At 49.5% G+C, this 13,115-nt stretch overlaps 5 protein-coding genes across 5 annotated transcripts; 3 read left to right on the top strand and 2 right to left on the bottom strand.

The window, feature by feature from the left end:
- The first annotated feature begins 2,308 nt into the window (after positions 1–2,308).
- Positions 2,309–4,264, top strand: BDZ83DRAFT_640513 (inorganic pyrophosphatase). The gene is made up of 7 exons (XM_060509493.1): positions 2,309–2,789; positions 2,848–3,007; positions 3,063–3,246; positions 3,321–3,381; positions 3,445–3,511; positions 3,567–3,628; positions 3,679–4,264. The coding sequence occupies exons 1-7, from the start codon at positions 2,664–2,666 to the stop codon at positions 4,033–4,035; spliced, it is 1,017 nt and encodes a 338-aa protein (XP_060358849.1). The 5' UTR covers positions 2,309–2,663; the 3' UTR covers positions 4,036–4,264.
- Positions 4,265–4,688: 424 nt separating this feature from the next.
- Positions 4,689–5,471, top strand: BDZ83DRAFT_591352 (uncharacterized protein; the record flags this gene model as incomplete). Its single annotated transcript, XM_060506429.1, has 1 exon — positions 4,689–5,471. One exon carries the CDS (start codon positions 4,689–4,691, stop codon positions 5,469–5,471), a length of 783 nt encoding a protein of 260 aa, XP_060358848.1.
- A 58-nt stretch (positions 5,472–5,529) lies between these two features.
- On the bottom strand, positions 5,530–6,659 carry BDZ83DRAFT_131226 (RTA1 like protein). Its single transcript, XM_060501216.1, has 3 exons — positions 6,637–6,659; positions 6,535–6,591; positions 5,530–6,465 (listed from the first exon to the last, which is right to left on the bottom strand). Exons 2-3 carry the CDS (start codon positions 6,548–6,550, stop codon positions 5,588–5,590), a joined length of 894 nt encoding a protein of 297 aa, XP_060358847.1. The 5' UTR covers positions 6,551–6,591; positions 6,637–6,659; the 3' UTR covers positions 5,530–5,587.
- Positions 6,660–8,239: 1,580 nt separating this feature from the next.
- Positions 8,240–10,500, bottom strand: BDZ83DRAFT_640506 (major facilitator superfamily transporter). The gene is made up of 4 exons (XM_060509492.1): positions 9,874–10,500; positions 8,981–9,815; positions 8,783–8,921; positions 8,240–8,708 (listed from the first exon to the last, which is right to left on the bottom strand). Exons 1-4 carry the CDS (start codon positions 10,030–10,032, stop codon positions 8,330–8,332), a joined length of 1,512 nt encoding a protein of 503 aa, XP_060358846.1. The 5' UTR covers positions 10,033–10,500; the 3' UTR covers positions 8,240–8,329.
- BDZ83DRAFT_640496 (fungal-specific transcription factor domain-containing protein) lies at positions 10,478–13,097 on the top strand. The gene is made up of 3 exons (XM_060509491.1): positions 10,478–10,723; positions 10,816–11,881; positions 11,955–13,097. The coding sequence occupies exons 1-3, from the start codon at positions 10,645–10,647 to the stop codon at positions 13,012–13,014; spliced, it is 2,205 nt and encodes a 734-aa protein (XP_060358845.1). The 5' UTR covers positions 10,478–10,644; the 3' UTR covers positions 13,015–13,097.
- The last annotated feature ends 18 nt before the right edge of the window (positions 13,098–13,115 follow it).

Here is a 13,115-nt window from a genome sequence, read left to right as displayed (position 1 = left end):
CCGAAAGCTGGAGAGCAGATATTGCCATGAGACGTACCATTTCAGCGCCCTCAGCAACAACGCCTCCAAGTAGCTTCAAGCACCGTAACGTGTTCAGTGTGTATCATGTCAGCTTATCACACTTTTCTAGCGCGAACGGCGGTCTCTCAGCACTTTCAGAAGGTCTAGCCGCTTCTATTCTTCGAAGACAATCATCGAGACTCATGCCTGGGTTTCGCTCCAGCTTTTGGCCAGTCTGCTCCTGAAACCTTTCGGAGGCGGCTTCCCACATGTCCACGAAGGACATTTTCTCGTAGTTGGTGGCGATTGCGAATAAAATTGGTACGGGGAAAATGGATTTTTCTGATCGCGCAATATACGCACAGTACTGACGAGAAGGGAAGAAGCTATAGTTGCTCTAGGCCGGTGGACTCTGATATCCGCTGGCTGCTCGTAAATTTGCGTCAACTCCCAGGCTCTCAACAATCACATGCAGAGGTTTTGGATCTGCTGCGCGATCCTCGTCTTATCGGTGATTTCTGCACGCTCAGCCTGATTCCAAACACGGCTTGATGGGTTCTATTGTCATGTATGATATACTTCATGGACTTTCGGTCAGCTACCTTGCCGGGGCACGCTTTCCTACATATGTTGACAGGGCTTTTGGAAGGTATTACCTGACGCTGTTGCCCGAAGAGCTGTAGTATAGACGAATAGAATTGATCTAATGTAGCCAACCATTTTCATCGCAGCATTGCAGGATAAGCGTGATCAGTCGGGGATGTTACACAAGCGCTAAGCGTACAAGTGGGAGTCGCAAGCAGGCAGAGCTGGACGTGGAAATCTCAAATTCGTACAAAACGAAGATCATGTCAGCCCTGCGGTGTCGTAACAATATAGAGTCGTATTCAGCTAGCTTTAGGCAGGCTGAGTCGACAATGTCTGTTCATGGACCCATCCAGACGAAGATGAGGCATCCCACAAAACGGTTGTGGAGTAAGCATGACTGAGCCGAGATGGAGAACATCACAACTGGCCGCGAAGATCCAGGAATGAACGAGCCCTCGCCAATTGACAAATAAGGCATCCCGGCATCTTATCATCAGACAATGTGGCGACAGCACGCAGCGCCGGTTGACACGAGGGGATGCACGCCCTAACTCATGGGCCCAACTCCCCTCCACTCTGATTCTGACCAACCACTTGTATGAAGCGCACGACAATGTTCTGGCGGCTGCCTAGAATGGAAACATTTCCCCACCTATCTCACATGAAAGCAGCCGCTCTCACGAGCAGTGTCTGTTCATTCTGTAATCAGGTAGTTCCTGTCAGCACACTGATCCATGATTATGAGATAAGTTTAGCCCAACGAGGAAAAAAGATTGCGTGCATATACATTGGGCTTAACTGAGATGATGAGATCTAACAACTGATCACGTCAACTCAAAGTCGTCATCTCCATAATGGGTTGTATTGACGCAACATATTGCTAATGTCTATCTCCCTTTAGAAGAGGCTGTTGGAATGGACGATCCGACCGTGGTTGACAGGGGCTTTCTGAGCACCAGGTGTACAAGAGGGGCTTCCACCTGCCTTCGTATCTCTTGCCTCGTTCAAGCAATACACCGGCAGTTACACTACCCATGCCTTCGCTCAACAGAGAACATTCAATATCTACGTACGATACCTCCACACAGTAGCCTCCTGGTGATTATATCACTTGAGCGATAGCCCAGACAATCAGCAATTGCACTGCTGAGGTGCTCGAGCTGAATATTTCTTGGTGTTTGAATTGGTCATGACTCTCCAGAGTGACACTGATGGTTTCTTCTGTCCGCCGCGTTATCACCTACGGGGGACGTGATCAGCTCCTAGCCTTAGGCATTGTGTTACGTGCGCATAGAGGGTCTGCTTCGAAGTAATTTTGTCAGTGATGATTTTGATGGTTAAGTGAACCGCGGTAACCCTATCACAGACGCATACCAAGATACTCAACATGGGCCATTTTGTGCTCGATGGCAGTGAAGTCAAGACGAACTTATTGTAGACCCACTGGTACATCCATGACCTTCCTTTGCTCGTCAGTGTGGCAATCAATGCCGGCACAAGTTATGCGAGGGCAACAATAGGCGATTTTCAGCAGGACTCTCCATGCATTGCAGTGACGGAGCATCCAAATTAAGCATATGGAATTTCTCATTCGCAATGACGAAAACCCCCTTTCCGCTGCTGTTTTCACAGCAGCGTTCCCACGTGCGTTACATTTTCTACGTCATTGGCCTGTCTCATGAACCCTGTATCCTTGGCTCTAACAAACCATCCCCGCACCAACTCATCAACAGTGACAGCGCGGATCCCTGGATTACAATGCAAAATCTCCAATCTAATCTTTTCCCGTCAAGCCCGTCCAATCTTCGTGTCAGAGCTTCTCACGCCTGTTCCTATGCCGAGCCTTCCTCCCTGCTGGCAGTCCCCGCCACAGAAACATGGACGTGTTTTTCAGGCCCCTTTCCCGGTAGAATACGGCCTACTTTGACGACTGGAGCGGTGTGGGTTTGCCACAGTTGACATACAAAATACTCCAAGTGCGTGACGTGTTTCTTTGGCGCTTTCTTATTATCTCAAGAGCCGACGATTTATGACTCAACTTGCAGACGAAGAGCTTTGATTTACACATAGCATCAATGTCGAACAGGTATTTTTTCGCCCTTGCGGCGCTATCGGTCTTGAGTAGTGCTGCTCGGACTAGCTCCCACAGTTTCAACTACAGCGCCCTTCGCTTGAGGGAGGTTGGTGCCCGCAACACAGAGGTGATTAGCCCCATTTATCGAATTTGACTTATCCTACATGCTAAGTAGGCAACTTTAGGACTGGAGGATATGGCTCGAAAAAGACGGGGACCCCATTTCCTTCTGGCACGATGTGCCAGTCTGGCCGGATGAAAGTAACAAGCAGGTGGTGAATCTTGTGGTTGAAGTACCTAGATGGCAAGATGGCAAAATTGAGCTTAAGAGGAGCGAGCCATTAAGTGAGTCTCTTTCGATAGAAAATAATTCGTTAAGCTAATAGTCGTTATTGTCCAGATCCTATCGTTCACGACTCTCTCAATGGTGCTCCTAGATACGTGGAGAATGTGTGGCCACACAAATCGTATCCTTTCATCTACGGGTCTATCCCACAAACATGGGAAAGTCCAAATTACAACCATTCTTTTACTCATCTTCTAGGCGACAACGACCCTGTGGACCTCTTCGACATTGGCCAAGAGTAAGTCACCGGCAGACTCCTGCTTTATCAGGTCTCACATTTATCCAAGACCGAGAGGCTGACTTCATATCCAGCCGCGGATACGTTGGCCAGGTGAAACAAGTCAAGATTCTTGGTGGTCTTGCCTTGGCTGATGTAAGTCTACGATAAATTGAATCGTCGGTCCATCATCTGAGTTGTGCTAATGAAGGTCTGCAGGGCAACGAAACGGATTGGAAAATACTCGGCATCGATATCAAAGACCCCATGGCGTCCGTTATCAATTGTGAGATGATTAGCCAGGTCTGAAGGCATCCTTACATCAGCTGACTTGTTCAAAGCGTTCGAAGATGTTGAAAAGTATCGCCCTGGGACCATCAAGACATTCCGAAACTGGTGGACTGTGAGTCTCTCTCTATTCCGTTGAAGTTCAGGCTAACTAACACTTTGCAGCACTATAAAGTGGCTCGTGGGGATCCGGTCATCAACATCATCGGGGACTGGTACCAGAATGTCACCTACATGCAAAGCGTCGTCGAGGAAAGCCACAAGACTTGGGCGGATTTGATCAGAGGAGAGGTTGACTCCAACGAAATCAATTATAACCAGACATCTCGGCCAGACGTCGAGAACAGCTTCGTAAACAAAGCAACAACAACCGCAAAATTCAACATTCCAGCAGAGAGCAGAATCGATCCCGCTGCTCCACGGCCAGAAAAGGCTGATGGCTGGTATTACTTGGACAGCGACGCCAACTTGATAGTCGTCCCCCAAACACAACAAACATTTCTCAATAGGCAACAGGCCTAGCTTTTCCTTTGAACGAAATTTCGTTTTCTTTGAACTGAACGAGGCACGTGAAGTGTCTGCCTTTACTCCAGCGTCGCCGTCATGTAAAGCCCTTTTCATGCTTTTCATGCTCAGTTAGGTAGAAATAACGAGTAATGAAATGAAAGACCGTGAACATATATCCAATTTCCCATTTCGGAACGGTTTTGCTCGTTCCTTGCAAGTTTCCTCTCATTCTTCCGACACTTTCTTGTGATCCGACTCTCTGACTTGTTTCGTGGAGCTTTCATGCCCAAAGACCCACAATATTCCGCAGCCCTACCCGCGAGCTTAATTCTGACTTTCCCCGATGTGACACCTTTCCCGCCTATCTTCAACGTCGTTTCCTTCCACTACCATTATCGCCATTCTGCATTTAGGTATCTGGAAAGCCTATGATCTTCTCTTGCCCTCAATTCCAAGATCAGCTGGTTTTTGCGGCGAACCCGTCGCGTATTTGCAGTTAGATTTCAGCAACCGCGGAAAATTTTCATTCAACAAACGAAACCTCGCCCATGAGTCAACCCTTCCTACCGTTAACCCCCATCAAATCATACTGTCACCCATTAGTGTACATGGCCCCTGTCGGTGTCATAGGAGAAACATCGACAACCACCTTAATCCAAGACGGTACGATGCAGCAAAAGAGCACGCGAGACATCAAGCGAGGGACGCGCGGACTGCCCAGTCGAAAGCCAAGCCCAGCGCAACACTACAGACTTGTCAAGATATCGGCGAAAGTGGAGAAGCAGAAGTCAAGGAGGTGGAAAAGTAAGACCGCCGACTCAAGACTTTCCTCCGAATTGGATCGACTCCTTGTCGGCGACGATACCTCTGATGGCTCCTTTTTCGGGGAATCACCTACAGCGTACAAGGTTCAGCACCCGTTGCGAGCCGCTTTGCAGAGTCTTCCTGGCTTTTCGTTCGACGACGAGCTGGACAGTGTCACTTTTGGAAAGCATCGGCGTGTCGCATTCGGCCTGGCTGATATCATGGAGCAGGGTGGGCGTGACGCAGTCAAAGTTTGGCTCGAGGAGTTTCTCTTACTTGCTTTCCAGACAATGAAAAACATTGTCGCACGCCATCCACAGTCCAATGATATGGAGGACGTTCCCATGGGTTTTGTTATATTGGCCCGAGAGATGGAGTCGACCACCGACAAGTCGCCCACATCTATATCTTTCTCGCGAGCACGGAGGACTATGGAGAGACGGCTTCGTCAAAGCTACGATCTACGAAGGCTCATCGACTGGGTTCTCGATGCTCGTCGGAAGTTTCTAGAATCGAAGCCGAAGCCCATGCCTGGCTTTGGAATCTTTGGACAGGCAGCGGTGGAGGAGGGAACCGAACTCGAGAAAAAGCTGTGGGCAGCTATAGATGCGCAGACGACTTATTCAGAGAAATATGCATTGTGTTAAGGCATGGGTAGATGATTAGGGTTCTGTATTTGGAGCGTAAGCTTTATCAAGGACAAATATGCTCTGGGGCGGGAAGCAAAGAGTCCCGTTCTATCTTTACGGCCTTGCCAAAGAACCTATTTCTGAATACACTCATGACTGCGTATTCTGGCCTTTTCCGCATCATCAACGCTGCCGGAGACTTTCTTTGCCACACATCTCCCGGGGTGCCAGAGAGAAAGCAACATTACGGCCAAGACCACGGGCGCAAACTCGAGCACGCCAAAGAACACCTCGTTCGAGTACAGATATCCCCCAAGGCCCTCCGCAGTCTCAGCAAGGCGGAAGCAGGTACGCAGGTAAATCAGCAACGTCGCCGCCGAAAATACCGCCACGAAGGTAGTAAGCCTATGTTCTTTGATCGCTGTTCGAGCTCTGAAGAGAAATATGGACGTAGTGATGACGAAACATCCGATGGAGAAGACCTGGTAGGCAAGTCCTCCAAGCAAAATGTTGTTGGCTGTCGCAGGGTCCTCGCGGCGCGATTGCTTGACTCCAATCAGAGCGGCGCCTGAGATCTGCGTGATGGTTGCGATGGCATCTGAAGTGATGAAGAACCACAACACCACTTTAGGCGGCAAAGGCGAGAATTGTCGGCCAAGACGATTGATGAGTGCGGATAGAATCGTGTAGATGCCGGCTGCGAGGAAGACTGGTGCGGTGACGATGAAGAAGTAGTTAAGAATGAAGTAGATCAGATTATACGGGTTCGCTTTGGCGGAGAGAGAGCGGGCTACGTAGCCGACGATTTCGAATAGCAGGCCGATTGGGAATATGACAAAGTACCAGCTGTGATATCGAATTATCTGCCACGTGTGGACGATGAGGAGGAGGAAGAAGAGGACGTCGGCGAGGACTGTCAGAACAAAGGATGGGGTGTAGCCATAGATAATGACTGGCGTGTCCCATTTCCCGCCAGGGTTGACGAAGTTTGGGTCGACATAACCGTAAGTGTCTTTGTCGATGTAGTCAGTACTAAATACTAAGATACTAAAGCTTTATCTGTCGAGTATCCCTGTCTCACCTCTTGCTTCACTCATTGTTTCGTTAAGAAAACCTTCGCCTAAAAGCGATTTCGGGTCTGAGGCTTGGGTTAGAAGGGGAATTTTGCGTACAGATAGCTTACATGAGAACTATTCTTATGGGATGGAAAGGCTCACCTTTAACATCGGCGAAGTGATCACTGGGGTGTCATCTAGCGACAAGGGTCGTGCTACATATCAGCCACGTCGTTACCTGAACGATCTGACCAGGGAGCATGGTGACACGCAGATCGAAAATAACGGTTCGGAACGGTCTGCCAAGCTGAGACCTCGTGGCACCACATCCCTTTCCGATACTAGCGGGTGGAGAATGGGGGTTTGCAGAACATGCCCCTCGTCTTTCGCGATAATATGTAAGTACTCTCGTCCCATATCCGCATTGGCGACGGATACCTGTCAGCGTAGAGACAGACTATACACTTGTCGCTAATTCTAGCTCGTTAGAGCAGGGCTGATATCTATGAATCATCATTCCGTGGATCCTGGTTCCGTCCTTAAGCCACATTCTTATTTGAGCAAACCTGCATTACATGGGCATGCCCCTTCTGGGTATCTGTCCGGCCGGGAGCCTCCTGGAAGCTCTTTGTCGGCCGACTTATATGTAGAAGCTCATCTGATTGGCCGAGCAGAGCTTTTTCAGCTGCACAATCAACATCTCTTCGTCTCCCTGGCAAGAATAGCCTAACATGAACTCTCTCTCTCCAACGTCAAACCCTCGACAATTCTCAGTTTTACAAGCGGATTGCTGCGAACGCGCTATACGTAAGTCGCGATTAAGCCATCAAGTTGTCTTAGGTCTATGGTCTAAGTGGCCCATCCGGCGAATTACTTGCCATTTCCGTACTGTCCTCCGTGTATGGGCTCGCACCTCGGCAATGCCAAGAAGTCCGAGGCCCGGGGTTTTGGTGGGTCTACAGGCCGTTGCGGCACCCACTTCCGATGCGGCGCACGGCAGTGATGATAAATAGAATGGAAAGAATTCGATTTGGCGGTTCATCGAATATCACTTTCTGATTCTTCAGACTTAGGTTCTATTTCATAGTAATAGAATCTCCCTTGTTGTTCGCTCTGAAAAGTGACAACTACTCTGTGAGAGAAGAGACCTGCGCAACCGCAGAGTCTAGGAGTGATTACTCCGACTATGTCCTAAGACTATGGCAGAATACTGCCTTCAGTATTGCTCTTGATGTAGGCTATGTTTCGTGCAGGCCGTTTATGCTGTGAAAAGCCCTCTCAACAGTGTTTGTGTCCACAGCCGCGACATGTGTTAAAATACTGAGCTGTAGCTTCATCAAAGCAACATAAGATCAAAGAAGTTTAGTGTATCACAAAACGAGAATCCAAGTGGAAGACATATACAGTAGAATATGGCTTGATTCTTCCAAGTGGGAGACCCTTAAGGGGTCGTATCTAAATACCGTACGAGGCGGGCAGTCGTCTCGTAGTAAGCGGTATCGTGCGGCAGTAAATGGGCAGCGCCACATGTGGCGTTGCGACAGAGTGGTATACATGTATGGTTTATTTCACGATCCCTCTCCACAGGTTAAGAGCTTCAGGGAAAGGTTAATTGGCTTGTTCAAATTACAATGGGTGGAGCAATGCATCGTGTTGTGGGAGAGCACATCTCCCAACATAGAACCGCTAGACTAGGTACTCTCCGAGGTAGACCTAGTGACGGAAGTGAGAGGGGCCCTCAGACTCTGGAATAAATATTATGTCTATTGTCTATGTCTAATCATTACTACTCTTTAGTCATATGCTCGTTATTTATTCATCTCAGTGTGCAATAGCAAACGCCTCTCGTGCTGTCTTGCTGCTCCGAGCGAGGCTATCGCCGAATCTGATAAAGATGAATGGGATCACTCCCATGGCTAAGGCAATGAAGCCCAGAACTGATGGAGCCCAATGAACTCCAAGGTTGCCATACATCTTGCCTGCCGCCAGAGGCAGGGTGATGGCTCCGATTGAGCGTGTCATGCTGGCCGCTGCATGTGCTGATGCAGAATATTGCCGGAAGACGTCTGTGAGGTAGTTGATCATGCCCATGAAGAGCAAATTGAATCCGCAGCCGAAAAGTACGCCGCTGAACATGGGCAAGACAGGGGACGTGGACGGCCATACGGTCCAGCCAAGCCAGAACAAAGCGATGACCATTCTGAAGAAACACCTGTTAGTTGTGGATTCTCTTATCATTTGTGTAAGGTTCGAGATCGTCAAGGGTGCACATACTGTGGAGCGGCAATACATGCAAGAGGCAATCTGCGATTGATAGGCTTCAGGGCCCACTCAACCCCGGCCTTGAATTGCTTGTCATGATAATGTGTCCATGCGGAGAAGATGGCAAGGGCAAAGAAAACTCCAAGGACCACTTCGCAGATATGTTAGCTTAGTTCATCGTCAATTGCAGCATCCTGGACGTCGTCTTACCAGGTAGGAACGCGAGTCCGGCCATCCCGGGAGACATGCCGTAGAAGTCTTTGAAAATAACTGGGTAAGCTTGGAACAGCAGGTAAAACACAGAGTACGCCATCGTCAGATACGCAGATGTTGCCATGAGTATTGGCTCGGTAAACAGGAGCTTCATGGGCCGGAGGAAGATCTTTCGTACGTTGAAGGGCTGCAGTTGCAATTGTTGTTGCTGTTTGCCATCAACCGCACCCTTCTTTCGCTTCAGCTGCCTCTTGACTGCGTTGTTGTGTAAAATAGGCGCGTACGTCTCCGGCAGAGTAAGTACGAGAGGTAGTCCGCATACTCCGAGAATACCAGCGATCCAAAAAGGCCATCGCCAGGACATCGGGGACGAGAAGCCCGAAACAATGGGCCCGATGAGCGGGCCGATGGTTGTGACTGTCATGTAAAGTGCCATGGCGTTTCCTCGAACCGCGGGGTTATCGAGGATGTCGGCGTAAAGTCCACCAATGACAGTTGTTGGTGCTGCCGCGTTGATGCCGCAAAGAAGACGGAAGAGCAGCAATACTGGGTAGGTTGGTGCTCCAGAACAGGCCAGCATGAAGATGATGTATCCGCAGTATGTCCCGATGAGCACCGGTCGTCTGCCGATGTACTCGCTCAATGGCCCAAATAACAAAGGTCCAAGCACATATCCGCACATGAATAGTGAGTTGAGAAGAATCAGGTGGACGCGGTCCGTAACTCCGAATTGCTCGCTAATGGCGTCAAGTGCGCCTGAGGGCATGGATGATCCGAGATTCCCATTGAATGTGCAGGTAAAGCCGGCTACGACAATGTGCAGTTTGCGCATCTGGGGTAGAAAGTTAGAATGATGTTCAGCCGAAATGTTCATCGCAAGAGCCACTTACAGGCGACAATGTCGTAGCGTCCAGCAAATCCTCCGTTGTTTCTTTCAAAGACGAGCCATCGGAAGTGTCGCCGCTCATCTCAACATCCCTTGCCGTCGTGGATTCTTGTTTCCGGTCCCCATCTTCTTCGTTCGTGTATTGAAAAGGACGTGCGTCCATTATAGTCCTCGAGTGTACTTCGCGTATGAAGTCTGCTTATATGTTTCGTTCGAATGGTTGTGGTCTTGTCTGTGCAGTCCTGTTCAGTCAGACTGTCATTGAACTGCTCAGGTCCCCTTATATGTTCTAGCAACCCCATCTTTGCCCATTGCTACCCGAACATACAAAAAAAAACCTCCGGAAGACCTTGCTAGATAATTTTACGTATTTGGTTCCATTTTCCTACAGTATTCAATGTTTCGCAAGTCGTTCGGGAGTAGAGTAAGTCACTTTCCATAGTTGTAATTGGTTGAAAGGTCCGACAAGAAGCTGCTCAAGTTTCCGCACTAACAGAGATTGAAGGCATGTGAAAAGAAAGAAGAGATTTAATTGGTTCCTACTTCCGAGCTTGCAAATTCTGCTGACATAACTTCCGAGGCCACGTCTCTCGGTATTTGAAATCCGCCGCAACTTCCGACTTATATCCAGTCCTGTCCACATTGCCTCCACACCCGTCAGGCTTTGCGTCAGCGCAGTGAAGGGCGCGCCATCGCAACTGAGATGCTGTGATCGAATCTAGATCCCGCTCGGAAAATAAATTTCCAGAAGGCGGCTTACCGCCAGTACTGAGTCATGTCGGCTGCAGGGCGTAGAGGCGCATCTTCCCCGACAGGATCGGCGTCTGGCCAGGCGTCGAAGAAAGCGAGAACCAGTATGGCCCCCCAGTCCTCGGCCTCTTTGTTTCACTGGCTCCTCTCAACCTCAAGAAGCATTCTGACCGACAATCTTGTCTCTAATGACTAGACGGCAGGGCCTGCGTGACGTGTCATCAGCGGAAAGTGCGTTGCGACATTCTCGAAAAGGGCACGCCATGCTCCAAATGCGAAGCAAACAACATTTCTGACTGTCGGATCTTTGAGAAAAAGAAGACTAAGTGTTCAACAAGGGTATCTCGGAGCCCCAATATCTCTATTCAGCCAAGAACAACAACGGCACCGAGCTCTAGACCCACAACCACGCCAACAGCATCGAATGCTGCCAGTCCGTGGGTACCGGTCAACGTCGACTCGCGGCCAGGATCGGCTCCAGGAAACGAGCTCAATGCTCAAACCCATTACGCCACAGAGGTCGCAACACGAAATTTGGCTGACTTTCTTGACCGAGAAGAGACGGGGTATCAAGACATCCTACCAAGCGGCCGGCTCTACTTTATCGGGACTGAGTTCTCGAACTTGAACTACCTTGTTCGGCAGCGATCTCAGCGGCCTGACCAGCATGTACTGCATTTCGGGAGCCATCCTCTCGCCCCGAGGATGTCTTCGGTGCCACCCGAAGCATTGGAGCTACCCACTAAGGCCCTGGCTGATGAACTTGTTCAGGCTTACTTTGTGCACATCAACCGTGGTATTCCCATTGTCGATGAAGAATTTTTCATGAAGAAGTATAACAACACAGATACCAATGAGGACTTTGCTAGGCAACGGCCCTTATCTTTACTTTTGCTCAACGCTATCCTACTTGTCGGGGCGCACGTCTTGTCGAATCAGCGTGATGAGCTCAAGGCGTTGAAGGCGGTCTTCTTCAAGCGAGCGAAAGCTTTGTTCGACTGTCGTTTCGAGCAACATCGCGAGACGTACCTACAAGCTGCCATCCTTCTGACCTGGCAATGCGATGACCTCGAAGATGTCATCTCGAACTCATGGTATTGGATCGGCATTGCTGCTCGAACGGCATATGGAATGGGCATGCATCGAGATGCTTCGCCTTCGGGTTTGAACGTCATGGATAAACGCCTATGGCGGAGGCTTTGGTGGACTTTGTATCAATACGACGTCTTGGTTTCCATGGCTCACGGTAGACCTCAAGCCATGTAAGTGGATCGCTCGATCGGTCGTCCCCGCGACTCGGAATATCTCCAAACTGACCCTCCACTCCAATCGTAGAAGCCTTGATGATTCCGATGTACCACTCATCGAACAGTGTCATCTAGAAGACACACCGGAAGCCGAAGCGTCTTTCATAGTTCAGCATACACAACTATGCATCATTTTTGCAAAGGTCATGAAGAAGCGAGTAGCTCTACGTTGCAAAGAAGGAGAAAAGGCCGAGGCCACAAGGAAAGCCGATATTGCGCTCGCTGAGCTGGTCACCAATCTGCCCGAACGACTCCAGTTATCTTCAGGGGATCCAGACATTTGGCAGTCAATGTTCCACATCACATACAACAGCTTTCTCATCCTCCTTCATCGGCCACCTCCTAGGGCGGTGCCGGGCCCCTCCTCGGTAGAAGCAAGCAACGACCTGACCATATGTTCCGATGCAGCAGCTACGATTGCCTCCATCTTTGAATCTTTAAGGAAAAGGGAGATGTTGGCCGGCTTGTGGCTTCCAAGCCTGCATATGCTATTCACAGCTCTGGTTCATACGGCAAGCCAGATGCACTCTAGCAACCCAATCGTCGCAGCCAAGTCCAAGCGTCATACTGAATCCATGATCCACACACTTCACGCAATGAAGTCCCAGTGGTTATACGCACAAAGTCTGTTGAACCTTTTCGAGCCGAAACGACAAAGAAATCGAGGTCTGGACCAGCAGTCCACTCATCTCGGTGAAGTGAGCAACCGAGTGGGCAGTGGTGGAGAGCAGAATCCTTCCAGGATCTCTCTTCCAACTGACATTCTCAGATTTAACGATCATGCCATTGCTGGATCGTCAGTATTAGCATCTGTGGGCGATGACCATCCAGGACAGTCTCTTGTTTCCGGCGCAACTTATGGTTCACAGAATACGAGCACGGCACCAAGTCACGGACTAGCTAGAGATCCGGTGGAGCAGTATGCAGCGGCTGTAGTCGGGAACATGTCTCAAGGTGGCCAGCCTTACGGCACTGGCTTCGTAGGAGACGATATGGGTCTTACTGATGCTGATACCATGGATATGCTGCAGCTTCCGTCGGCTCTGGAGTTCCTGTTGGCAGGCGCCGGAAACAACTTTGACTTCTGATCCTTGTAAACTATAGTATGATGATGGTAAAAGATATAAGCTGCGATGTGACCCTACTACTCATCTTGCTAAATTATGGGAAATAATTTTAACTTATGTGA

Source organism: Colletotrichum acutatum, assembly GCF_030867785.1.
Source record: "Colletotrichum acutatum strain CBS 112980 chromosome Unknown BDZ83scaffold_170, whole genome shotgun sequence".
NCBI classification, from domain to species: domain Eukaryota; kingdom Fungi; phylum Ascomycota; class Sordariomycetes; order Glomerellales; family Glomerellaceae; genus Colletotrichum; species Colletotrichum acutatum.
This window is presented reverse-complemented; position numbering and strand designations above follow the sequence as displayed.

Excerpts from the sequence above, each read along its gene's own strand:
- BDZ83DRAFT_640513 (XM_060509493.1), top strand. The coding sequence starts at position 2,664 with ATGTCGAACAGGTATTTTTTCGCCCTTGCGGCGCTATCGGTCTTGAGT. Across the intron at positions 3,247-3,320 it reads CTCTTCGACATTGGCCAAGA|CCGCGGATACGTTGGCCAGG; the intron begins GTAAGTCACCGG and ends CTTCATATCCAG. Across the intron at positions 3,629-3,678 it reads CATTCCGAAACTGGTGGACT|CACTATAAAGTGGCTCGTGG; the intron begins GTGAGTCTCTCT and ends AACACTTTGCAG.
- BDZ83DRAFT_640506 (XM_060509492.1), bottom strand. The coding sequence starts at position 10,032 with ATGGACGCACGTCCTTTTCAATACACGAACGAAGAAGATGGGGACCGG. Across the intron at positions 9,816-9,873 it reads ACGCTACGACATTGTCGCCT|ATGCGCAAACTGCACATTGT; the intron begins GTAAGTGGCTCT and ends TTTCTACCCCAG. Across the intron at positions 8,709-8,782 it reads GCATGTATTGCCGCTCCACA|AATGGTCATCGCTTTGTTCT; the intron begins GTATGTGCACCC and ends GTGTTTCTTCAG.
- BDZ83DRAFT_640496 (XM_060509491.1), top strand. The coding sequence starts at position 10,645 with ATGTCGGCTGCAGGGCGTAGAGGCGCATCTTCCCCGACAGGATCGGCG. Across the intron at positions 10,724-10,815 it reads GTCGAAGAAAGCGAGAACCA|ACGGCAGGGCCTGCGTGACG; the intron begins GTATGGCCCCCC and ends TCTAATGACTAG. Across the intron at positions 11,882-11,954 it reads CACGGTAGACCTCAAGCCAT|AAGCCTTGATGATTCCGATG; the intron begins GTAAGTGGATCG and ends CTCCAATCGTAG.